Raw genomic sequence first — 18,505 nt, forward strand, 5'->3', positions numbered from 1 at the left:
AAGACCGAAAACGGCCATCAACTCATTTTTGCCCAAAATGCAGATGGGACTGACTTGCGATTCACGGCAGTACTGCATCCATACATTGTATAAGAAATTTTCTAAGAATTACTCCAGAGGTAACGCTAAGAGTTCTTCCGAAGATTCATCAACAAAATCCTCTAGGTAATCCTCAGAAACTTATTGTGCGAATCTCCTTCAGTATCTTGTTCAGCAACTTCTGCTGGGATTTCGGCTGACATTTTTGAAGAGATTTTATTAGATTTTATGCAATTCTTCTATTGATTTTTCCAAGAATTCCTCCTAAAATTTCTTTAAAAAAATTTTGGAATTACTATCAGAGTTCGTCTACTAGTTTCTTATGTTTTTTTCTAAGGACAAATCATTCACCCAAGAAATCCTCCAATAACTTCAGAAATAGCCTTAGAGTTTTTTGTCCAGAAAATTGTCAAGAATACCTTCTAGGAATCTTCAAAGGTAACAGGAGTTTTAAAGAGATTCTTTCAGCAATTTTCTAGGGGTTTCTATAGAAATTCCTTCAGAAGATCTTTCAGAAATTCTTCCATTAAGTTGTTGTGTAATTTCCTGAAGAACTTATGAAAAAATCGCTGAAGAAATCTGTAGCAATTTCTGCAGGAATCTCTGAAAGAATCCCAGGAGACATTTCTGACGGAACAGAAGGAGCAATTAGCAAATAAATTCCTTGAAGGAATTTCTGCAAAAATCCCTGAAGGGATTTCTCAAGGAATTCTTGGAGGAATTTCCAAAGGAATTGCTGTAGGATTTTAATGCGAATCCAGATGCATTCTCTTTTTTTTTTTGGTTTTTGATTTTTTATTAAATGATGAAGCACTATTTATAAAAACTGCTTCCATATAAACTTAGAGAAAGGATTGGGGTATCTTTTGATTTTTTGTGGTGGAATTTGTTTTTCTTTTTCCAAAAACACATCAAAATTTTGTTGAAAATAGTTATTATACAATAATCACATAAAAAAAAACTCAAAAACCAAAAAAAAAATTGGAAATGCATTTAGTTTTACCTAGAAATTAAGGAATTATTCAACTTCATGGAAGAATTTAAATCCCTTGCTAAATAAATCCCCAAAATTCTGAGAAAGTCTGGTGAGATATTTTTGAAAGAATCTCAGAAGCGATCCTACCAGGATTTTTTTTAAAGTATCCCTGATGCAATTTCTGAAGAATCCCTGTAGAAACCTCAGAAAGTACCGTTGCATGAATCTATAGTAGAATATCTTAAGACTTAAGACATTTCAGGGGTACTCTTGTAGTAATCCTAAGAGGAATTTATCAACAATTACCTGGAGAAACTCCTCAGGACTCCCTTGGTAGGATTCTCAAAAAAGTAGAGTGAGGATTTTTTAGGAAAATTCGTAAAGAAATCCACGACTTTATTTCTTCGAGGATTTTCTGAAAGTACTCCTGGAGCATTCTGTGAACGTATTTCTGAAGCTTCTCCAAAGATCCCTAGAAATAAAATTGAGTTATTTCTAAAGGAATTAATGTAGAAATTCCCAGGGAATGTATCTGAATAAATTCCTTAAGGTTGAAGGATTCGTCATTGACATAACCGTCATCATTGAAAATGCGAAAGCAGTTTTCTCGCTCGAAACTTAAATGTTTGCTTTGAAAATATATTCACTGTACTCCATTCTCCACCCGCAAAACAGTGAATACTTTTTCACTGCGAAAATATCAGTTTTGAAGGAGAAAACTGCTTTTGAGTTTTCAATGATGACGATAATTTCAATGACTAATCCTTCAACCTTAAAGAATTTGAAGGGAAATTAATAAAGTTAACCTAAAAAAAAACAAATATGGTAAATACATGGGACAATATTTGGAGGAAATCCCGAAGAAATCTCTGTATGAACTTCTGCATAAATATTTGGAGGAATTCTTGCCTGAATTACTGAAAGTAAAATGCAAGAATCGTTGGAGGGATCCCTTCAGGATTATCTGGATAAATCCCTGAAAAAATCCTGTACATATTTCTGTGGGAATGGAATTCTTAGAGACATTCCAAAACAAATCTCTGGTGAAGTTTTTTTTAAAGAAATACCTTAACGAATTTCTGAAGGAAACTCTGGAAAATTCTCTGAGGACACTATTGGAAAAAAAATTTGAAAGAATCTTAGAAAGAATTTCTGAAGGAACCCCTGGAAAAATTTCCGATGATATTTTTTAGCCTTCCTGATGCATCTCGTTGGAAACAGCTCGCCGACGTAGTGTACGGTTCAGGTCAAAAATGACTCTAATGCACAAGGAGGGTTAAGCGAATCCCTACAAGAATTTTCAAAGTAATTCCTGGTGAAATTTCAGAATCAACCCATAGAAATCTAGCTAAAAGAAATCTTGGAGTTATTTTGAGAGAAATATATGAGGGAATACCTGTAGGAAGCCCTGAAAAAAAAATTATGAAGAATTTCTAAAAAAAAACACCAGATGAGTTTCAGAAAGATTGGTAGATTTTAGGACCCAATTGCCGGAGTAATTTCTGAAGTAATCCATGGATTCATGTTGGAAGAAATCCACAGAAGATTTTCTTGTTCTATGAATTCTGGGACAAATTTATGGAGGAAGCCCGTACAAGATTTTTGAAGGAATCTCCAAAAATATTTCTTAAAGAATCCCTTGAATAATTTTTGGAGGGTCACGTATTAGATTTTCTTTAGAAATCCTTGGAGAAACTTCTAGAAAGAAGCTTTGATTTTCTTAAAGAAACGCTGAAAGCATTTTTGAATGCATCCATTAATGATTTCTTAAAAAAAATCGAAAGATGTAAGGAAAAGATTCCTGAAAGAATTTTCTAAAAGAATCCGGAAAGATTACTGAAAGAAAAATATATGGAGGAATTTTTAGGGAAATCCATGAAAAAAACTCTTAAGGATTTTTTGCAGAAAATTGTTAGGATCCTCAAACGAGAATTCCGAAAGTAATTCTTGAAGAAATTCTGAAGCAATCCAAGGGAGATGCTCGAAATAACTTGTAAAAGAAATCCGTGGAAGACTTTTCGAAAGTAGTTCCTGAAGGATTATCTAAAGGAATCCATGTAGCAATATCGGAAGGAATTCAGGGAAGATTTCTTAAAAAGTTCCTAAATTTACTTCTAAGATAATTTAAAGAAAACTTTAAGGTAATCTAAGAATTTTCGAAACAAAATATTGGAAGAATGACTGAATTATTTAGCAGAGATATCTCCAAAGGCATTGCTGGCTGAATTTCCAAATAAACAAAATCTTGGTGGATTTTCAGAAGCAATCGGTGGAGGAATTTCTGAAGAAATACCAGAAGATTTTTTTTTGTATAAATCCTTTCAAACATTACTCCATGTGTTCGTTTAACAATATATTTTGATGTTTTTTAAATTTGGAAATTCCTCTGGAAGCTCTTTCACAGAATTTAGGGATTTTTTTCATAACGGATTCACCTTCTCATCATGTTTTCTCCTTGAAATTTTTTTAAGGTAATCTTGTTTGAATTGTTAGAAATAATGTCAGTACAATTCCTGATTTCTGAAAGAATTTCGAGTAAAATTTGTAAAGGAACTACTGGAGCAGTTGTTACAAGAACTCCTAGAAAAACACCTGCAAGAAAAAATCTAATAGGAAGTACTAGAGGAATTCCCGAAGAAAATACTCATGGACTTCCTGGATGAATTTTTAGAGTATTTTGAAACTAATTTATTTCCTGATGGTATAATAAGAAATGAAAGAAACTTGATAACATTTCTACGGGAACTTTTTGTGGTGGAAGAGAATTAATTGCCAGATCAAATTATGTATGAACATATCGCGGAACACTTACTGAACTTTTGAGACAATCCTAGAAAAAAAATTTGAGAGAATGTCTGATGAAAATACCTTGAGAGGCTTTTTTAAAACCTACGAAAATGTGTAGGGAGTCTTCTGACTTGCCTAATAAATACCGTAAACCGGGGTCAAATTGATCTCCGGGTTGAAATTGATCAGTCGTTTTTCAAGAAGATAAAGCATTTTTTCAATAGTTTCCTTACAAATAGCATGAAGTATCAGATTCCAAGAGCACGATGCTGAAAAGAAAATTATTAAAAATATGCTTTTTCGAACCGAAAAACGTCTGATCAATTTCGACCCGAAGACCAATTTGACCCCGGTTTACGGTATTTGTAAGAATTCCTAAAGAAACCCTAAAGGAAATCTACTGGAGAAACTTTTTGGGATTTTAGGACTTTCTCGAGAAGCTTCTGTACCAACTCCTTGTGGGCAATTCTGAAAATCGTCTTGAGACTCGTGAGTGAACTTCTTTAGATATTTCATTGAAGAGTCCGGCAAGGGGTCCCTTGATATTCTAAAATAGTTTATGAAGAACTAATTTTCGAATCACCGATGGAGTTTCATTTAAATCCATGAAATCTGCAAATATCTATAAGGAATTCATCCAGAAAACACGGATGAACCCGGATAAATTCATAAAAAATCCTGAAAGTTTTCCATTCAAATGTCTATATTTATTTATGATTCAGCCTTCGGATGAATCTTTGCAGAGCTTCCTTGAACATGATAAAATTGTTAGTTGAATCAGAAATAGAAAGTTTCCTAAAATATTGCATTTCTGAGGTGAGATCAGTTTGGACAAGCGATTATAAGTATCAATGTATGTGAGTTGACCCGGCGGTTGAGATAAGAGAAAATCAAAATTTGTGTCAGCCTTATTTAGGTACATTCTCCAACGGAGTCTATCAGAAATGCTTTCAGGAACGCCTCCCTCGTATACCTAATTTACAAATTGCTTCAAACATTCAGCCAATCCTTGAAACCATCTCTGTTCTCCTAGAAACTTTTTTTTGTTCTAACTCAAATACGACCAAAGCCTCAAACTTTGCTCTTTCCCCGCCCTGCGAAAGCCAAGAGGGTCCTGCTGGCTGGGCGAGTTTCGGTCCCGAGGGAGAGGGACCGAAATTTATGCCCAGGAATGTAATTTTACTATTCATTCGAGCGATAGCATAGAACCGACTAACTTTCACACACAAATACATGCACCACACTCGACTCGCTGAACCCCGCTGGTACCAATGCGATGCGATGGTGGTCTGGTTGGTCGGTCGGTCGGTACCATCAATTTGGCCACAGCTCAAATTATCTCGATTGTCTTCGCTCGGGGGCTGTGTGGATGGTTCCGTAGCTCTGGATTCCGTTTGTTCCGATGATGGTCATTCTCATTCATTGACCGTAAGGCATCAGGGTTCCTCTGTTTCTCTTTCTCTCTCCCAGAGGATGATCCAGAGATCATCTTTATTCGGCCACAAAAAGTTTTCACCATGTGCTAAACGATATTAAATTATACATAATCTTGTCCGGAAGCGAGCACTCATACATTCGTACCTAAACCGGAACCCAATGCTGAGCTGTAGTAGCTAGCGCTAAGGGCGGACGGCCTGAAAGTAAGCGATAGTGTGTTTGCCGGGTGCTGAAAAGTCGTAACTTTTGCGAGATTGCTTAATTTGGTTATTTTGTCTGATGGGGCGGTGCGGCGGTGTATGGGCGGTGAGGAAGGAATAGCTCTTGTTTGTTGTAAATGGGTTTGTTTCCAGTTCCTGAGAGTGCAATCGTGTGAATAACATTGGGTCGGAAATGGAAATTAGAACGATCTGTTTAAAATGCGCATTGGACTACATATATACCCTTCTACACAGGGAAGTTGTGGACAATGTAAATCAGCGGGGCTCAGGCATAGGGGTTTTATCTAATTTCCGTCTTGCAAAGCACCGATTAATAATGATCGAGTTTATTCATTCACCAAGCCTGAAGTCCCATGGCCAATTTGATATCTTTTACTAATTTATAAATTAGCTTCAAGCTACACTCCGACCGTAATTTAGGTCCACATATTTTACGCCGAATTAATTCACGTCTGTTCTCTCAAATAAAGATAAATCAATCAATCAATCAATTCACGTCAACTTTTTTAGGGCCAAAATTTAGAAAAACGTCCATTTTAATCATTGCTCTAAGCCTTTAATAGTTTTCGAAATATACACATGTAATGTTCAGTAAAGTTCGAAAGGGCTACAAAGGCCAACCATTGATAGCTCCTGATATCATTATTTCTTATGTTAGATGGCAACACTGTTCAGAAAGAACACATACATATGAATATATGCAATATAAAGACTCTTAAGCTTAATTCAAGTAGACGTCAAACGCTGTTTCGTGTTGCTTAAAATAAAACGATTTTTTTTTAAATCTAGCAACACTGCCGAATTGTAAACAAAAATCTGAATATATAATTCACTACAATTGGGATGATGTTCATGTTCATTGTAGTTTGATGTAACGTAACATAATATCAGCAAGTCATGTAGATTTGCCTTGAGTATTTGTCTTTGTAAAATTTGGTTCTTCCAGATTATGTAGAAGTCAATGTCACTTGACTCTGGTGTCATTTAAAAATACAGAAATTGTTGTAGGTGACAACACAGGTCACAGATCCGATGTGAGATAGGCCATTCGGTCGTTCGACAATAGTATAGTACACCTTGAGATCAGTACATTGTTTCAGGTTGGGGCACAAAACTATACTATTGCTGGGAACACTGGTCATACAGGTTCAAACATATCTGATACGGTGTGAGATAGGCAATTCATATGTTTGACAATGAAATGTTATAGCGCACCTCAAGTGCAGTAAATTGTTCCACGTTGGGACACAAAAAATATATTATTGCTGGCAACACTGATCATACAGATTCAAATATAGCTCAATATCTTTGATATGGTGCGAAGTAGGCAATCCAAATGCTCGACAATGTTATAGTGCACCTCAAGTGTGAAAACAATCTCTGGAAGATTACCTGAGGAATCCTTGAAATAAAAAAAAACAAGATCAAAGGTTTAATTTAAGAAATCCAATCGAGAATATCTGGAGAAGATCCTGAATGAATCCTTTATCTTCAAACATATGTATGGTTGATTCAAACGCCAATATTTTGAGAAATGAACATACACGATAAACGCATCATAAATTTTCATTTACGAATTGCTTCTGAAATTATATTTATTTGATATTTATTTGATATTGGATATTTATTCAGAAATTTCTCTAGGCATTCATTTGGAGAATGTATTAGAGATTTCTTAAGAAAATCTCCCAACAATTTCTTTAGAAATTCTTCTTAAAAATCTTTTTCAAAAAATCTTTTGGGAATTTGTCCGAGTATTCGATAAAAAACTCGGATTCTTTCAAAAAATCTTCCAATGATTTATTCAAAAATTTTCTTCAGAGATTTGTTTACAAATTTCTCCTTTTCTACAAGTTTCACAAAGATGTTTTTAAAATCATCTTTCATGATTTACTTCTGAATTCCACAAGGGATCCAGAAGTTTCACAATTTCTGCAAGAAAATCTTCCTGGGATTTCTTTAGGAGTTCCTCCAGGGACTACTGAAAAAAGTAAGATCCATTCGGGAATTTTCTGAAAGGACTCCTATAGAAACTGCCCTAGGGGCTCCTTCACACACTTTTCAAGGGATTCTTTCAGAAATTCTTCCATTAGCTTTTATTATGAATTCGATTGATAATTTCTTCAGAAATTTCTCCAGATTTTTCCCCCGAGATTTTTTTACAAATATCTCCAAGGATTACTCTGATAAAACTTCCACAGATTTTTCGATAATTCTTTCATGGACTCTTGCTGAAATCCATCCTAGGTATAATTAAAAAAAAATCTTAAAGAAATTCTTTCAGAGGAGTCCCTGCAAACTCTTCGCAGGTTTGCTTAAAAAAATATCTTGGAAATCCTAAATTAGTGATAAATTCTTTCACAAAATCTTCTAGGGTGGATTCCTTTAGACTTTATAATGTTCTCCAAATTGTCCTTCAGATTGCTCAGGAATCAGAATTTTTTTCAAAGTATTCATCTAAAAAACCTGCCATGAACTTTCTCAAAAATACTTCATGGATTTTTTTAGAAAATGATTCACGGATACATTTTTTTATTAAAGAATAAATTAGCAACAGTTTACATCTTGTACAAACAGTAACTTATACATTACACTTATACACTAATACATTTGTTACTTAACAAACATTTAGATACACTTCAAAATATTTTCTGAAACTTTCTCTCTTTGACCAACGTAATTCCCGTATTCCTTTTTTGAGCACAAATAAACTCAATTTTGGAAAATATTTTGAAACATAAGCAAAATAGTGACTCGCTAACCACAGCGCAGCTCTTTGGCGGGAACACTTCATGTCTATCTTACTTATTATAAAACTTTCTAAATCTAAAAATTCGATTTGCATTTTCTGTCTTATAGTCTGTTCAACCCAACACCTTATTTCTTTTGTTACATTACACTCTTTTAACCTATGTTCATTGCTTTCAACCAACTGACATTCATCACACATATCACTGGCTCTCCGTATTCCATATTGAACTAACTTCTTTTTGTTCTGGATAATATCATTGACTAACTCATACAGCTTAGCACGATCTTCAGACAGTAAAAATGATTGATTTATATTATACCAAATAGTGTCCCAGTTCAAATCTGGAAACATCTCTTCAACCTTGGGCTTAAAATTTTCTTTTTCAATGAAAAATGAATATAATTGTTTACACGTATCAGTATTATAGTTCTGCATTACAAGTCTTCCTTCTTCTAACCATTCTCTCGTGTTTCTCGATAGTTTCGCAGGGTATTTAAATTAAGCTAGATAGCTTTCATTATCCACATCACGATTTCTTAGAATATTTTTCAGGAATAAAGCTTTGCATTTGGCTACTGGGTCCTGTAGTTCTAAACCTCCTTTTTCATAAGGGAGAAAAAGTTGTCTTCTGTCTAGTTTAAACATATTATTATGCCAAATGAACATTCCAACTGCTGATTTGATTTTCGCAAAATGGATGTTTTTCGCTGAGAAAATTTGAGCTGTGTACCATAGCTTAGCTAACACGAATGAATTAACATACCATACTCGCTGCAATAAATTTAATTTACGAAAACTATTCTGGCTCAATCTGAATTTGATGTCTGCTATCAACTTATCATAATTTGAATCAATGCTCTCACTCCAAGTTCTTTTGAAAACAACACCCAAAACCTTCAATTCATCAGTTTCTTGAATCAGATGAGGTCCAGTCTGACAATTATTAATTCTTAGAAATTTCGATTTGGTTAAGTTCAGCTTTATTTTGGCGAAACTGGCAAAGGATGTAATGATTTTTATTAACAAATCAAATTCTTCTTCATTTCGAACAAACACATTTAAATCGTCGGCATATGCGATTACTTTAAGAATCTTATCGTATACAAGAATCCCACAAGTTTTTGCATAATTTTTTCTTATTAAAGATTCTATATATAAAACAAACAAAATCATACTTAGCGGGCAGCCCTGTCTTACCGACGCTTGTATACGAAATTCTCTTGTTAAAAAACCATTATACATTACTTTAGAAGTGGCATTCGAGTATAGTCTTTTGAGGCAATTTATAAACTGCTCAGGAAAATTGAACTTCTCCAACGTTTTCCACAGAAAGGGGTGGTGAACACGGTCAAACGCTTTTTCAAGATCAAAGCTTACTACAATTCCTTTTAACCTTTTCGATTCAACTGATTTAGTAATTATCCTTCGCAAATCTTGAAGATTACCTGAACATGACTTGTCAGGTACACATGCGCTTTGTCCTGGGCCAAGCAAAGTTTTCAATAACGGTTGCATTCTATTCGCCAAAATTTTTGTCAACAATAGAACATTAGGAATCGGAAATTCAGAAATCCTTCAAAACTCCTTCCTCGAAGGATTGCTTTAGAAATCCTATAAGAGATTATTAAGGAAAATCAACAGCTTTGACGACGACTGTTTGGTAGACTTTTTGGGTATTTTTGTGGCGTTTCAGTCTTTTCGGGGATCAAAAACAACTATATGTTTTCTATTTGGAAATAGAAAACATATAGTTGTTTTTGATCCCCGAAAAGACTGAAACGCCAAAAAAAAAATTAAGGAAAATCCCAAGATTTTTTCACATTCCTCTCAATATTCCTTCAAGACGCTTCTCTTACAGAATTTGCTACGAAGATTTCTTAAGAAGGATTTCTTAAAAAAAAATCTTCTGAGTCTTTCAGGGATGAAGATTATTGCGGAAAAACTGGAAGACATTCTTGCAGAGATTTCTGCCGAAATTCACGCTGAGGTTCCTCTATGTATTTTCTCAAAAAATTCTGCAGGATTTCGTCCAAGCGGTAGCTTGGAATTTCTCTATGGATTTCTCCAGTAATTCATAAAAAAAAGTTTCTCCCGGGTTTTTTTTAATATCTCAAGAGGTTTAGTATTCCACCAGGGGTTTCCAGGTGTTTCTTAAGGTACTTCTGCTGAAATTTCTTCAGAAAATGAATTAATTGCTTCTTAAAATGTTTCTGTTTATAAGAAATTTCTTCAGGAATTCATTTAGAGTTTACTTCCAATTTTTATTTCAATTCTTTCTGAAATTTTTTCAGCGATACTTTTGGAAATATCTCTAGAGAATCCTTCAATATTCCTATTGAAACTTCAGAAATTTTTGCCGCGCTTCAAAAGTTTTTTTGAAAGAAATTTCAGCAGCAATTCGGAAGATTTTCCATGTTTTTTTTTATCTTCATTAACGAGATTTTTAGCCCGGGGCTAGTTCATCTCGGGACCCACGCTTTACTTCCCTTCAGAAGAAAGAACCCACATTTTGTGAGTTTGTCGGGATTATTTCAGAAGTTATTCCAAAAGTTTCTTCAAGAATTGCTCAAGCGGTTCCTTCAGATATTCCAGAGTACCAGTGAAGGGGTTGCTGAAATCTGAGCATCTTGACTAAATAGCTCTGATTTTACCATGACAGCACTGGAATCTGATATCTTGTCAGCATTACAGTGACCTTTTTATGGAGTTTGCTAGAGGTTTTGGAATTCAAACAAGTGGAGTACACGCCAATATAGTATAAATATCAGGAATATGTTACAATTCTCGGTGAGGAAGTCACAAGAAATCTTGAAAGCTTTGAGGAAAAGTCGGCAATGGGCAGTTTGCATGCACCCACCAAAAATGTTGTCATTGATAAGGGATCTGTAAAAAATATCGCATCTCATCGTGATCATTGACAAAGCGAGAGCTATTTATATAAAATGAAGCCAGAAACGGAAGCGTGAGATTTAGGTAAATATGTTAAACTAAGGTCGTTTTCAGCAGTATTCCATTTTTTTGGTCCAAACAGTTCCAAAACTTCGGAACGCCAAATATAGAACAAATTCCACTCGTTTCTACCGGTAATTGTTTCAAATTCCAAATTCTGCATGATATGTCAACTTGTCACTGTTTTGAAGGCAGAAATGCATAGTTGTCTCACAAGATGATGGTTATTCTCGGAGATACGACGTTCGTGGAAATTTTTCAGTAGTTTCACCAAGGCATCAGGTTCCCAATGAAATTATTTCAGGGGCGTGTGAGAGTTTCCTGGAATTTCCATCTGGAGTTATTACATAAGCTCCAAATGAAATTAGTCTCGCAGTTCCACATGGAGTTTCTCCAGTAGTTCCACCGGGAGTTCGAATAGAATTTACCGAAAAACTACGAAAACAATTCCAGGAGAAACTTAGAAAATAATCTGCACAGTGCTGCGAAAGAAGCTCTAGGAGAAAAACGGAAGACTTTACCGGAGGATCGTGAGAAGAAATTGAATTATTGTAAAAATTCTAGGAATCCAGAAGGAATTTTCGGCAGCGCCAAAGTGAATAACAAATGGAACTCCGGAAACATATCCTGGAAAACCTCTGGAATAAATACCAAGGAATTCCAAAGGAAAAAGTTTTTGAACAAAATCCAGAGAATCCCTAGAAGGAATTCTAACAAGAATTCCGGCGGCGATTCCTCCGGGAATTTTTCCAAGGTTTACTCCAAAGATTCCTTTTGGAAAATTATCCAAGAATTCTGAGCAATTTCCAAGGAATCCTTCAGATTTTTATCTAAGAATTTCTTCATGGATTCCTCCAAGGATTCCTCTAAGGATTCCACCGAGAATTTCTCCAGCGATTCCTCCAGGAGTTACTGTAGGGATTCCTGCAGGAATTTCTTCAGGAATTCTTCCGGAAAATTGTACACGGATCTCCAGGAATTCCTCTTGGGAATTTCTCTAGGGACTTCTCCAGGAAGTCCTCCAGAGATTTCTCCAGAAACTCCTCAAAAGATGTGTTCAGCAATTCCAGCGGTTCTTCCAGGAATGGACAAATTCCTAGAAGAATTGTCTGAGGAATCCCTGGAGAGATCCTTGAAGGAATTCCTTGAGTAATGCAGGAATCCCTGGAGGAATTCCAGTAGAAATCCCCAAATTCCACCAGCGAATCCTCCATGAATTCCTCTAAGAGTTCTTTCGGTAAATTCTTCAAGAGTTCCTGCAAAATATCCTCCTGGAAAGAATTTTTTGGAAATCACTCTACATATTCATCCAAAAATTCCTCCAGAGATTTATACAGGAAGTTCTCCAGGGATTTCTCCAAAAACTTCTCTATGGATATCTTTAGAAATTTGTCCAGCGGTTCCTCCAGGAATGAACAATTTCCTGGAGAAATTTTCTGAGGAATCCCTGGAAGAATTCCTGCAGCAATCCTTGGAGGAATTCATGCAGGAATCCCCGGAGAAATTCTTCCAAGAATTCTTTCGAGAAATTCTTCACGGGTTTCTCCTGGAAAATTTCCTTATAATCCTTCCGAAATTACACTTATGATTTATCCATAAATTCCATGAAGAATTTTTCCGAATAATCCACCAGGAGTTCTTCCAGGTATTCCTTCAGGAATTTCTCCATGAATTCCTCCAGGAATTTCTTCCAGAAATTCCTCCAGGAATTCCTCCATGAATTTATTGAGTGACTCCACTAGAGAATCCACCAAGAATTCCTCCAACGATTCCTACAGGAACTTCTCCAGGAATTCATCCAAATTTTTTTTCGGGAAATTCTTCTCGGATATCTCCAGAAATCCTCCTGAAAATTTTCCAAGAAATCTTCCAGAAATGTCTCCAAAAATTCATTCAAATTTTTCTCCAGGAATGTCTCCAAAAATTCATCCAAGAATTGATCCATGGATTCCATCAGAGATTCCTCCTGTTTTTTTCCTGCAGAGATTCCTCCAGGAATACCTCTGGGAGTTCCACCAGGTATTTTTCCAGGGATTCGTCCAGGAATTTCTTTGGGTATTCCAATTCCACTGAATCCTCCAACGATTCCTCCAGGAATTTCTTCAGGGATTCTTCTGAGTGTACCTCCAATAAATCTTTCGGAAAACCCTCTTAGGAACTAGGTATCCATACCTAATTTTGCTCAAGTTTCAAAACTTTTGCGGAACGCATCGAGATTCTAAGTAAGACACGCTTGTTATGAAAAAAAAAACACTAACTCTACAAACTCACCTTTGTATCACACATCGATGACAGTTTCGTTCTCCACTCTCGGATCGACTGGACCGTGTCACGCAAATTCATTGTATTATTCATGCGGCCGTTGTAGTAGTTCTGCGAATCCGATGAATTGCAAAACTTCCCAAACAATTATTATAGCTCCATGTCATGGCAACTATAGATTAGCACGAGAACCCACGAGAGAATGTCCTTTGTCGATAAGCATTGTCGGCAAAATTCATGCGAATAAGCTCATGCCGTATAACTGGAGAACACAAGCGAGCATGAACCATAAATAGCAGCAGCACAAACAACAACTGAAGTATCGAGTAGCACGCGTTCAGAGACTTGCTCCTTATTTTCTTCATGCCTGCTGGTTTGAATCTAGCTAGCAGCACCACCACCCGGTGCGACACTACTTATGCAGATATGGAAACGAGCCTTGGATGGTGATTAGCATTATACGCACGGTTTCGTTCGTCTACTAAAGCAGAATGATACTGTTGGGAGTGAGTCGTCGTCCTTGGTGCTAATGTTTGGAATCTGGTTTGAATTGCGATTGGCATTACGCACATGATACTGTATGAGCTGTGTTGTGCAGGTCGTCAGAAGCTACATGCAGAGATGTCGGCGACACCAATAATGGTGAGAACAGAACGAACCAAATCACCACCGGGCACTATACTGATGAAGCTGAACCTTATTAGCATAGCGTTGAAATGACAGTTCACTTGGGAGCCGGAACCAGTTGGTACTAATTAATTGAAGACTGCAGCTGTCTAGACAATTAGAGGAATCAATTGGAAGAAACCTAGAACTGTTTTTCCGAAGAACGTAGCCTATTATTATGGCTTAATTTCAAATGATCAGAAACTAAACAAAATTTGTTCATAAATTTATTAATTTCCATCTGAAGAAAATTTCATGATTCCTACATTTTCAGTGGATTACATTCACTCTTATCAAGTGTACCCCTAAAAAGACATTCCCACATTGCGTCCCAATTGTCGACCAGCCGTGAATTCAAGCTTATTTTCTCAATCTCAATTCTCCAAGCATAATTCTACTACAGTGAGGACCCGATTTTGTCAGCCCTATTTTACGACAAACTTTTTGCTCTCGTTATCTCACGGTTAAACTTTAACCAATTAATTTGTTTTTATCATCAAACTACAGCTGTAATGCAGAACACAGGGGGATAAAAAGTTTGAAAAATTTCGCAGGTTATTGTGGAGAGCATAAAATGTGTTCCAAAAAGGGGCTGACAAAATCGGGTCACTTATGTAATCCAAAGATAAGATAACAAATAAAATCTTGTCATTATCACAACCGACATCTCCTCTTCGGCTTGGATCTTTGTCTACTACTGTATGCAAAACATGCGTGCTAATGAGATGGAAGCCGCCTTCGCCGTCGTCATCAGCATACATATACTTTGCCTTGAGCGATGCCACAGAGAGCTTTGATCACTATTTCAACCGGAGGATAATCTCATCCCCGACAAGACCGTTAATGAGAGAAAGAGAAATTAGGACTAAATGGTGAACCACATCGCCGCCTGGCAAATCTTTTGGGACAGTCGTCGGGCCACTGCACTGACTAAGACGCTCGTTGACCACCAAAATCAATTTCATCCCCCCGAAGGCCAAAAGTCCATTAAATTCTTGATTGCTTTGTGTCCTTTTCCAGCCCGCAGTTTGCAGGCTGCGTCATCGGGTGTCACAAACTTAGTTGAACTAACTCTTCGCTTTCAACTAATGAGTTCATTAGATCAAATCGGAGCGGACACACTTCCGACCCGAAGTCAATCTCTCCGCCAATCTGAAATTGATGGGCAGGGACTTTTTATCCTTTAGTAGAATATGGTGGTGTAAAATTACAGTTTTGCAAATATTCGTTTTTAAAGCGAAGCAAAGCAAAGCAAAGCAAAGCAACAGCAAAGCAACAGCAAAGCAACAGCAAAGCAACAGCAAAGCAACAGCAAAGCAACAGCAAAGCAACAGCAAAGCAACAGCAAAGCAACAGCAAAGCAACAGCAAAGCAACAGCAAAGCAACAGCAAAGCAACAGCAAAGCAACAGCAAAGCAACAGCAAAGCAACAGCAAAGCAACAGCAAAGCAACAGCAAAGCAACAGCAAAGCAACAGCAAAGCAACAGCAAAGCAACAGCAAAGCAACAGAAAATCAACAGCAAAGCAACAGCAAAGCAACAGCAAAGCAACAGCAAAGCAACAGCAAATCAACAGCAAATCAACAGCAAAGCAACAGCAAAGCAACAGCAAAGCAACAGCAAAGCAACAGCAAAGCAACAGCAAAGCAGCAGCAAAGCAGCAGCAAAGCAACAGCAAAGCAAATTGGAATGGCGCTTACGTCACTTTGCAGAAGAACAGCAGATAAGCATAAGCTCTTCTCTTGTACCCTTAGTAGCAACGGTAATCCAACGTATAGTATTCTGATGGTTCCCTCAATCTCATTTCCATTCGTGTTCTTGAACAGGATTTGTTAATCGAGCATCAATCCCATTCAATACAAAACACGTTCGTTTCACAGAAAATCAAATCATGCGGATGACAACGAACGAACGACGATATGTAGTGGGTGAAGAATTGTGAAATCCTCTGCGAGCAGTTATTGAATTTTTCCGCATCTGTGATCTGTGTATGCAAATTTCCCTATTTTCTCGTTCACTTGGATTGAAATAGAACCACCGTACGTATGAGGAACATCTCATCCTTCCTGGGTTCTTACGTGATATCTCTGCGCAGGCTGCGGAGTGGCTTGAGGAAAGCAGATGTATGTATAAGAATCTATCTGCATAAAGTTTCTCCGTGCGAACAGCCTTCACGTTATTCTTCCATTGTACCTCACATTATTTGCACATTTATCATCAAAGGGAAATGGTACAACAAAAAAGGTACAATTTCCACCGATTTGCTGTTCGATGAAACATCAAAGCTCGAGAGTACACATAAAGTTTACCATATTTACTCGTCCTGATCGGAAAAAAGTGGCGCATACAGTTCGATTGTTCCATTTGTAACAGCAAATCGTGTTTATATCGTGAGGAATTTTACCGTCAAAGCGGAGAAATCGTCAATCCAATTTTAGCAAAGCTCATCTGCTGGAATTCAAATGGACTAGAAAAGTTTTTTTTATAGTAATTCTTCATACATTTTGACAATCAAGCATTTCAAGCAAGTTCTGCACTTTGCAGAGCTTCTACTCCGTCACTTTAACCGAAACCATAGAACAATTACTCTTAGCGGTAATTACTACAGAAGCAGGTGCACGATGAAACCTCTCGAGGCAAGTTACATGCTTCGTTGAATGACATCCCTTCCTTCATTTTTGCTCTTCCACGGAGCAATGGCAGGGCATTACCGTGTAAAAGAGTAATATTGGTAGTTACAATTTCAATTGTTAATTTCTTTGAAGCTTCCGACGTAATTTCAAAATGCCGGGTTGAATTCCAGAAAAAGTATGTTGATTTTTTTGTGAAATTCCTGCAAATGTTCGGAGAAGTTTTGATAAAATGTCTAAAATCACTGTAGAATTGCTGAACAAATTCTAGTATTTTTTTAGGAAGAACTCCATTGGAATCCATGAAGAAATTTCTGACAATTTCGGGTTAAAATTTAAAAAGAACCTCAGTGAAATTTCTGTAACAATCCTTGAGATTTCCCTGTGAAATTCCAATGACAAATTTATGCAGGGTGTTGTGAAAATCCTGAAGATATTTCTATGAAAATGTTGGAAATATTCCTGCAAAATCAAAGGGATTCTTCCCTATATTTTGCAGCTATATTAGCCTCCTAATGAGAGGTTATGATTCGTAAAATCCTATTTCGTATTTTAGTGATTAAGTCGTTCCAGATTTTTTTTTTGTGAAAACCGGGTAGAAAAAATCGATTTACTGGTAAATTTACCAAAAAAAAATATGAATAAGCTGATAGAGGACTGGTATTTCCCTTTCAAACTTCCAATTTTTCACGAGATAGTCTCTAGTTTTAATCGCCAATTGGCTATAATGATTGTAAAATCTTGATAACTTGTTCCTCACTTCTCACTTCTTACACCACAATGCTTCACATTCACCACTTTTAATTTTTCATTTCTTTTTCTATAATTCCTACTGCTGACCTCTGGCTTCTGACTCTTCACTGCTCACTTCTCACTCCTCTCCTGCTATTCTCACTACCTCAGGTATCAGTAGGTCAGCTCCTGTGGCACGTTCTCCTCCATTTGGGAAATTTGTGCCATGCTCTAACTGACCCTTTGCTCAGGATTTATCACAAAGCACGTTCCAAACTCTCCACTTTTTGCTTCTCATTCCTAATAGTTCACTTCTCACTCATCACTGCTCACTAATCACAGCTCACTCATCACTACTCTCTTCTCACTCCACCCTGCTTCACACTCCTCAGTTTGCACTATTTATTCCTCACTGTCCAGTTTTTACAGCTCAATTTTACTGCTCAATCCTCACTCCACATCAAACACATGTTCTTTATCCCTTACCACCCCTCATTTTTCTCTTTTCGCTGATCACTTTTTACTGGTCTCTCCTAACTACTCACTCTTATCTTCTAACTATTTGACATACCTTGTTCTTATTTTTTTTTGTTTTCACATTGTTTCCATTTCCGCACCCCTCACTCTTCACTGTACACTTCTCATATCTCACTCTCCATTCCTCACTACTCCACTGCTCACTCCTTATAGTTCACTTCTTACTTTTCACTGCTCACTCATTAATTTTCTCTTTTAGCTCCTAACTTCTCAATCTTTAATACTCACTTCTCATCCGTTGTGTGGATAAATGTTAGTTGGGATTTCTAATGACTTCCTGTGAAATTTCTGGAGAAATTCCTGTAAAGTTTCCGAAAGAACTTATACGACATTTCTGAATGCATTCCTATGACCAAGATAGTATCTTGATTTAGCAATCTATCAGTTCGTGACATAATTAAAAGTTCCATGGAAATAAGGCCGGTACAAATATTTATTTCACTTTTTGTCCCACCACTCTTTGGCTGGTCGAGGAGGGGGGGATAAAAATAATAAAGCATTTAATCTGAAAAATATT

At 36.6% G+C, this 18,505-nt stretch overlaps 2 protein-coding genes across 2 annotated transcripts in view; both read left to right on the plus strand.

The window, feature by feature from the left end:
• The window catches only part of LOC134286021 (myb-like protein Q), a 24,793-nt gene extending 8,977 nt beyond the window's left edge, over positions 1–15,816 (plus strand). The window contains exon 2 of the mRNA XM_062847582.1: positions 15,327–15,816. Within this exon, the coding sequence (XP_062703566.1) occupies positions 15,327–15,816 (490 nt within the window). The remainder of the gene's footprint in view (positions 1–15,326) is intronic.
• Positions 1–18,505, plus strand: part of LOC109421347 (uncharacterized) — a 491,813-nt gene that overhangs the window by 4,944 nt on the left and 468,364 nt on the right. The gene's annotated exons all lie outside the window — the stretch shown is intronic.

Source organism: Aedes albopictus, chromosome 2, assembly GCF_035046485.1.
Source record: "Aedes albopictus strain Foshan chromosome 2, AalbF5, whole genome shotgun sequence".
NCBI lineage: Eukaryota > Metazoa > Arthropoda > Insecta > Diptera > Culicidae > Aedes > Aedes albopictus.